This window comes from Microtus ochrogaster, unplaced genomic scaffold (assembly GCF_000317375.1).
Source record: "Microtus ochrogaster isolate Prairie Vole_2 unplaced genomic scaffold, MicOch1.0 UNK29, whole genome shotgun sequence".
NCBI lineage: Eukaryota > Metazoa > Chordata > Mammalia > Rodentia > Cricetidae > Microtus > Microtus ochrogaster.
In genome coordinates this window covers 1,294,236-1,302,613 of record NW_004949127.1, presented here as the reverse complement: position 1 = coordinate 1,302,613, position 8,378 = coordinate 1,294,236, and the positions used below count along the sequence as shown (strand labels likewise).

General features: G+C 42.0%; 1 protein-coding gene across 1 annotated transcript; it reads right to left on the bottom strand.

Annotated features, from left to right (window-relative positions):
* Positions 1 to 501: 501 nt before the first annotated feature.
* On the bottom strand, positions 502 to 6,442 carry Znf706 (zinc finger protein 706). The gene is made up of 4 exons (XM_026789783.1): positions 6,434 to 6,442; positions 4,923 to 5,059; positions 3,088 to 3,192; positions 502 to 2,467 (listed from the first exon to the last, which is right to left on the bottom strand). Exons 2-3 carry the CDS (start codon positions 5,055 to 5,057, stop codon positions 3,097 to 3,099), a joined length of 231 nt encoding a protein of 76 aa, XP_026645584.1. The 5' UTR covers positions 5,058 to 5,059; positions 6,434 to 6,442; the 3' UTR covers positions 502 to 2,467; positions 3,088 to 3,096.
* Positions 6,443 to 8,378: the final 1,936 nt, after the last annotated feature.

Here is an 8,378-nt window from a genome sequence, read left to right as displayed (position 1 = left end):
AAAGTCACTGTGTGGTGGTGGCGCACACCTTTAATCTCAGCACTTGGAAGGCAAAGGCAGGCAGATCTCTGAGTTCAGAGGACTACACAGAGAAACTCTGTCTCAAAAAAAAAAAAAAAAAAAAAAAAAAAAAAAAAAAAAAAAAAAAAAAAAAAAAACCAAGTCCTATCCAGTCTTGGGTGTCAGCAAGGCTGACCCATCCAGCAACTAACTGACCTACACATCTTTTGTTGTTTTAGCATTGCAATGTTAATTCTTTTCTTCTAGTATCTTGTATATTGCACACAAGATTTCATTGACATTTTGTTCACTCTTAGGAAGAATTTTACAGAATCAAAGAATCAAATAGTCAAACATAAGGAAAACAATGAAAAAAAAATCTAAGGACTTACTTGCCATCCTCTGAACTACCAAGCTATACTTGACAAAATTCTACAATCAGAAAGGGAAGAGGGGAAAGAGGATTTAAAACCTCTCAAAACGGACAAGAAATTAGACTAGTTTCATTTTCTTTAACATCTTCTTTAATAAGACATTACAGCACACGTGAGGTCCCAAGTGTGTCAGCTAAACATGGGGATGAGCATGGAAACAAGCTGAATGTGAAGCCCGTTCCCTTTGACAACTGACAAAAATACAGAGTACAATAGATCGATCCCCTCTCGCTATTTGATATCACCTTTGAGGTGACACAGTAACAGTCTTTAAACAAATCCGTCTGATAGAAACTCTCCAAATTAAATTACAGAGAGGTTTGAGTTGTCACTTTTCTCCTTACAGCAAATCTGACTGACACAGAAGAGGCCATGCTGAGAGTGAAGACCCATCAACTATTCCCTGTCACTGAGATACAGAAGGAATACGGCGTCTTTCGCTGCTTACACAACAGTTAAATACAAGATCGAAAGGTTTTATTCTGAATTACAGACACTGGAACAAACAAAAAGAATTAAACTGAAGCTTGCGAACAGGCTCATTTCTGAAAACCAATGCCCACCTGCGTAAGGTACATCCGAAAGCTCTAAAACTGTCACTAACTTGGGAGGCTCACAAGAAACAGGTAAAACTCTAATTTTGGTCAGCAACACTTTAGGAAACAATGGACACCAAGTCTGAGAGGCAGGAATTAAACAGAGTAACAGGACCGTACTTAGTGAGGCTGGGGACCGGGACTGAGGCTCCTGGAGACGCCTTCCTCCAAACTCAGAGCACTCTGAGCCAGGTGGTTGAGTCCACAACGCTGCCACCAAATGCCAAGGCCACGGCAGCCAGAGGGGAACCATCTGTCATGCACAGGTCAGATGCTCAAAGCAGCTGTCAGCGCTTATTAATGTTCTTCTGATTACATCCATTTTTAAACTTAAACTGAGTTATTACAGATTTGCATGTACACCAGGCAACAAAAGAAAATCAGAACTAGTTCTCCTTAACTGGCAGAATCTGCCTTATCCAACTGAACCAATGTGAACACTGGCACATTTTAGAAGTCAAAACTTCTCTTTGATTTTAGGAGCCAGCACTAAGTTCGTAAAACTAGGTTTTACTTAAGAGAAAAGAATGTTCTGGGAATTAACCTGGCACAAACCATTTCTATCTTTCTGTTAAATGTAAAAATCCATTCATAAAATTAGCTAAATAACTTTTTAAAATCTCTCTCAAAAATTATGGTTCATTTTCAAATTAAAGAATTGGAACAATTTGCAAAATACTCACTATATATAAGACATAGATCCTGATGGTTCACCCTTGTTCCATCGTACTTTGTCCAAACAGACCATTTCGTTCCGGCATACGCTTTGGGATACAATCATGCAGAAGGGCCCACTGGCAATCCTGCCAATTTTATGGGTTGTGTCTGTTACACCTATAATGCACTCCCAGCTGGCTAGTGGAGCCAATCCACTGAACAAGTTTGACGTTTTCAACCTTAGACAGAGGACATGATCGGCAGTGGGGAATGACACGTGACTGCAGACACACGGAAGCAGCGTGTCGGCTGCCAAGAAATCACGTGCACACTGAACGAATGAGTCTGCTCTAGTTTAACAAACCTGCCACTGAGCTGAGAAGGGAGAGGACTGCTCTGCAACACTAGCTGATCAATTCATTTTTATAAGGCAAATAATAAGTTAGAACAGATTCCTAGAACCATTTATCTTGTGATGTTGTAAAATCAAAGCACTACTTTATTAAATGAGTTATTTTACACAATATGAACATCAATATAATTACAATTGTAAAAAAATTTTATAACAAGAATGGACTGATTTTTCAGATTTCCAAATCAAACTTGACTGTACACTTACACAGAATTGTCTTTGCATGAAGCCCAAAGGGAACAGCATAAAAATGAGTGTTTCTGTAGCCCCTTTATTTTTGCTGATCAACAGTTTGTTTAAAAAAGCAGCTGCAGGTTTGTTACCTAAGGTCTGAGACAGTAGAAGAGTCAAAGGTTTCATGAGTTCACCTGGAAGACAGAAAAGCTTCAGTCAAGGTCATGGCTGACAAGCATTTCAAATGTCTAAAATGAAAGACCATCAAGATATCAGAGTGGTGGACTTGTCAACTGGATATTACAGATAGAAGTAATTCTCAAACACATGGGTAATGTGTCACTACTTAGGAGGGCAAGAAGCCCAACAGCACATGAAGTTTAACCTGGTAACTTCAAGGGCATTTCTACTGAGGTTCCCCCCCCTCTGTATTTTAATACAGAGAAGCTCTGCCTAGCACTGTAAGTAAGTAAATGTAAAAACGTACTCAGGAAACTGCTCTGGACTTCTGGGAGACCCTCGTGCCTTTGAAATGACCATTTTCTCACAGCTGACAAGCCTTTCATTCCTGGCTCTTATCCCCTCTATTTTTGGCTATAGTTGCACGAAAAAGGAGGGGTCCAGAAAAAAAGGGCTTTACCAATCATCAAGTGTTTTACTGGAATACTTTACGATTTATACCAAACAGTTAAACATTCAAAGCAAAGGCACACAGTCTCTGCTAGAGGCAGACTCATTCCATAGCTGAGGAGGTATAGTTTTGCTCCTATATCCCAAACCAAGACTGACAAACCAAGAAAGACCAGTTAGTTACCTGTAAGCTTTATGCCTGAACATCAGCCAGCTCTGGAGGAAGTGGAGTCTTAGGGTGTTTGCTCTCAAAGTGCTGCTTGAAGGTCTTGGGGTCTGGCATTTGTGTCTAATTTGGAAAGTATGCAAAAGAGAAGAACCAGACTTTATGTAGGAAAGAAATACAAGTAACCTGTTAAAGCTTTGACTACCCATGCTACACAATTACTGCAAAATGCTTTTAAATTCCAACCCGTAACTGGCATGTGAAAAAAGACCTTACATAAAATGAACTCCTAGCCCCACATAAGAAGTATTTCATGTTGGTAACAGCAAACAGAAGACACTTACACATTAAGCATATAATCTTAATTCTCACAGAAGCTTTACCTTCTACTGTCATGCTCACTTGAGAAACTCACATGGAGCACACTTTGCCTGAGAGCTGTGTTTCATTTCAACTTGGGTTCTCCTAGTCTCATGTAACAGAGAATACAGTAATGACTTCCTTTGACAAGTACCTTCATTAGTTATTATTCAAAACACTCTACTGCATAAATAAAAAGTAAGTTTTTAAGATTTTAAAGTATATTTTTAGGGGCTGGGGAGACAGTTCAGCATTTACAGAGCCTGCTACATAGGAGGATCTGGAGTTTGTGCCCACATAAAAGCCACGCATGAACACAACGTGTTATAACCCCAGAGCTACTAGAACAGAAACGGGGGGAGGGGGAACCCAGAGCTAGACAGGGAGTCAGCCAGTCTAGTCAAATGGTGAGCTGTGGGTTCAAAACAGTAAAGAGGGGAGCGATAGTGGATACACCCAATGTCTCCAGAATATCTGCACACGTACACGTTTGCACAGATACACACTAATCATGCACACACCTGACAAAATCTACTTTTCAAGGTCAAATTATGTCTTCCTTACTAACCTAATGAAAATTTCACTTTGCCTCTGTTAAAAAAATCAGAAGCCATTCAATTTTATCATCATTACCAAGGCCCAACATGATCATGACTGTCAGAGACCCCCCTCAACGAGAACTTTCATGTAGTTAGGAACTTCTATTTGTAAAGACTTCAACAGATGATTAGCTTCAGCCTAACAATCATGTCTTCTCAAGATCCCTTCCCACCCACACCATCAATCTCACTCAAGTACAGGGCTTACACACACGGAGCTCTACACCAGACCAACCCGACTATGTTATTTTTCCCTGACATCTCATTAACCTCAGGGTAGTGAACCGACACAGACAGAGGCAGACGTTAGAGCTGGACTGCCTAGACGTGAGTCCTATCTTCTCTCACTCTGGATCACCTGCACAAATTACACAGCGCACGTGCGGATTGAATATGGGAGAGTACAGGTAAAACACCTGGCTCTGTCCTTACACATGGCAAGCCTCCAGCAATTCTTTAGACACGTTACTTCTACAAGACCCCACGTGGTAGCGTATGTCCCCAGACTGCGGATTTGGTGGAGAAAGAGGACAAGACAACGGCACAGCAGCTTTTCACGGCCAGCACCACACAAAGCTCAGCCTGACCCACAGGATGCAGCGGGGATTTTTTTTGCAACACCCGAAGTTGTAAGCTACATAGGCTATATCAAGGTTACACTACGCTCTACGGATGCACCTTTATTCTACACAAGGGGTAGAGAACTCTGTCTTACCCACACTTTCCTGGCTAGCACTTAAAAACATGCAGTGGCCTGGCAGTGGCAGCACATGCCTTTAATCCCAGCAGAGGCAAAGACAGGCAGATCTCTGAGTTTGAGGTCAGCCTGGTCTACAGAGAGAAGCCCTGTCTGGGCGGGGCGGGGGTGGAGGAGAGTGATCCGAGATCCCTTACCCTACAGACTGTGCAGGTGTATATTAAGGCAGCTTTGGCAGCAGCCTTTTGGTCATGTCCTTGTTTCTTCTTTTGTCCAGCCTGCTTTTTGGCATTTTTCTGCTGAGAATGAATCTTCTGCTGTCCACGAGCCATATCTAAAAACAGAAGATTAGGCATAAGAGTGACTTCTTTATTCTAATACAGAGCACTGTAAGCATTTACTAAGTTTTTAATGGTTTTATTTTAGTAACTTAGTAATAGTCTCAGAGTTGACTACTTCAATTTTTTATTTCTTGTACAGTCATGTTTTCCCTTCATGTATGTCTGTGCGAAGGTGTCAGATTCCCTGGAACTGGAGTTACAAGCAGTAATGAGTTGCCGTGTGGGTGCTAGAATTGAACCTAGCTCCTCTGGAAGAGCAGTCAGTGCTCTTAACTGCTGAGCCACCTCTCCAGTACTGACCACTTAAATTTTATAGAGGTGTTTAGCAAGCAACATGAATGGATTTTCAAATTCACATCCAATGTTCCTAGATTATTAATAAGTTTAAAGCCATTGTGGAAATCTGGTTGGTAGTTGTATACACCATGACCATTCCTCTCTTGACACATGTTCAATAGAATCAAATGTATGCACACCAAGGTATATACAAAGATGTTCACACTGCCTGTGCTAAAACTAGAGAGAATTCAAATATCAACCAGTTGTAAAAATAGACACACAGAGGAATGCCCAATACCATCCAAAATATAGATAACACACATAGGAATGCCCAGTATCATCCAAAAAATCATTTCTAGGCAGGTGTGGCGGCAATCCCACACCTTTAATCCCAGCACTAGGGGCAGAGGCAGGCGCATCGCTTGTGCATCTGAGGTTAGCCTGGTGTACAGGGCTACAAAATGAGATCTATTTCTACAAGTTTGTATCTCAATGTCAAAGAAAGAAGGCAGCTGGAAAGAAACCACATTGTACAAAGTTTGAAACAGGCAAAATCACAGTTAAAGAGGTCATTTTGCTGTTTATGGAGTCATGCCTGGGGAGATAAGACAGAAGCATTAAAAGGTGCTGAAAATGTTCTGTACCTTAAACCAGGTAATGACTATATGGTACGTATATTTATTTTTAAAAATTCAACAAACAGGGCTGGGAATGGAAGTGCAAAGGCCCTATCTCAGCCACTGGGAGACAGGGAGGGAGGCCTCACGCTCTGGCCAACATGGCCTACAAGGCAAGACCATATCCTCTCCTAAACGGCTCCCAAGTTTATTGAGCTGAATGCATACTAAGTTTTTTTTTTCACTTTATGTAATGCTCCAAAGTTTAGTCTTCATTATTAATCTCCATCCTAGCATCTACTACTGTGACTTACAATTGTACAACTTTTTAAAGTAAGTGCTACTAGCTAATCCTCCAAGAGATCACAGGGATACAGCAAATGATCCTTCTAGTACTAGGTTTCATTAAACTATTATACTATGCCAAATTTTCCAGAGAGTTCTTTCCCACATGGAAACACAAATAATTACACTTATTTGTGTGCAAGTAGAATCACGGGCTGGACAGTATTTGTGGCAGTCAGTGGGCAGTTTCCGGAATCCATTCTCCACTGTGCGTTCTGGGGATCCAACTCACACCCTTCCTCGGGCTCGACAGAAAGCACCTTCATCTGCTTGGCCACTGTGCTAGGCTCAGCCGCACAAATTATAAAGACAAATTAGCCCAATGGTATAAGGGTGCCTTTTACAAAGCTCAAAGTGTCTTTCTACTCTTTGCTAACGATGGCCTGGAATTAAAGAAAACAGGTTAAAACAACTGTCACTTGAAAGAGTCCTGTTAAAACCAGACTTCTAGTTAGACAGCACAAATTAAACCTGTTCACACAGGATCTACGAGACTAGTGCTTTTGAAGCATATTAAAATTAGATCCTATGTCATTTTGAATAGCACTGCAATTACATTTTAAACTTTGAAATCACTAAAAGACATGAACATACAAGGGCTAAAACCCTCATTAGCTACCGGATGTAAAGTCAAAGTGTCTCACAGAAACAGCAGAGCTCTCCTCCCCACCTAATGGAAACTGAACAAATACATACTAAACTGGACACATTCCCACTAGAATCACACAATGAGCTGGAAGTCTGTCCAGGCTATCACCAACTCTAAGAATGTTTAATATGCTAGCCTAATATAAGAACTCCCATACAAGGCAAATATCAGCTGTTTGTCAAAAAGATTACACTTCATTTTTGTGTTTTGAAACAATCCCTTAGTCCAATGGCATATTTGGGGGAGGGGATGTCTTTTTTGAGACAGGGTCTCACTATGTAGCACTGGCTGTCCTGGAACTCAGAGATCCACCTGCCTCTGCCTCCTGAGTGCTGGGATTAAAGGCATGTGGCATTACAGCCAATGGCGTATTTAAAAGTCCATTTTAGTGGTGGGTGTTCAATCTATGTGTGCCAAAACTTCGAAAGCATTCTTAGTGTCCCTGTCTTAGCATCAGACCCTCACTAAAACATTCTGGCTGTCTCACACTTCTTACTCTTCCACACAATATGGTTACGTATGCGAAGACATTGCTTTGGTGGACAGTCCTTGAGGATTTTATGTTTGGTGTTCTAAGTTACAAAACAGCACATCATTAATTCCAGAACTTTCCGTGCAATCTAGAAGTTAAAACAGCTACTTTAATAACCTTTTCAAGTACACTACTCTAAAAGACAATGTCCTAAGAAGAGCAGAAGCTATTTTTGACTTTTGAATTTGGGACTACTCCTAAACCACGACAGAACACTTAAAATTTAACCCATTTTTCCATCACCACCTAACAACAGTAACCAAAAGGCATGGGCTTCAGGAAAAGGTGGAGACCATTTGTTCTTTAAGACAAGAACGTGAGCCAAGGCAGAGGAGAGCTGCTCAAACAGGCTAGCTGCGTGAGGCAGTCCCCTAACTTCTGACAGCACCCTGGCACGGATTTCCTTTCTGAAAGCAGAAGTGCAAACGAACCAACCACCTGCTTTCGGACAGCTCAACTTACGATTTGCTCTTCCGCAGCCCATCGGGTTCCCTACAAAAATCTTATGTGTGAACCGCTCACTGACTAGGTACGACAAATCGAAAGGCAATAAATCGTTTGCAGTTACCCGTTGATTTTTTTTTTTTAATGAAACTTAGTTTTCCCTGGAGGCTGCAAATGAGTTAAAAACCAGGAAGAAGAGTTCTGGGAAACCCAGGGCGCTCGAGAAGGAGGCAACAAGTAAATCCCGGCCCTTAGGCGCCTCTCAAAGCCAAACAACTCTGGGGCTGGGGGGCCAGGAAATGGGCTCGCGCTCCGCAAGCAGCCAGAGGAAGAGGCCCAGGCCGGCTCACGGCCCGACCCCGGCTTTGAACACTCATTCGTGGGCCGACTCCACCCCGCGGCTGCAGCCTGGCCCGCCCGAGGCCTTGGCGGCCCTGCGGCCCAGC

Excerpts from the sequence above, each read along its gene's own strand:
- Znf706 (XM_026789783.1), bottom strand. The coding sequence starts at position 5,057 with ATGGCTCGTGGACAGCAGAAGATTCATTCTCAGCAGAAAAATGCCAAA. Across the intron at positions 3,193-4,922 it reads ACACCTGCACAGTCTGTAGG|ACACAAATGCCAGACCCCAA; the intron begins GTAAGGGATCTC and ends TTTCCAAATTAG.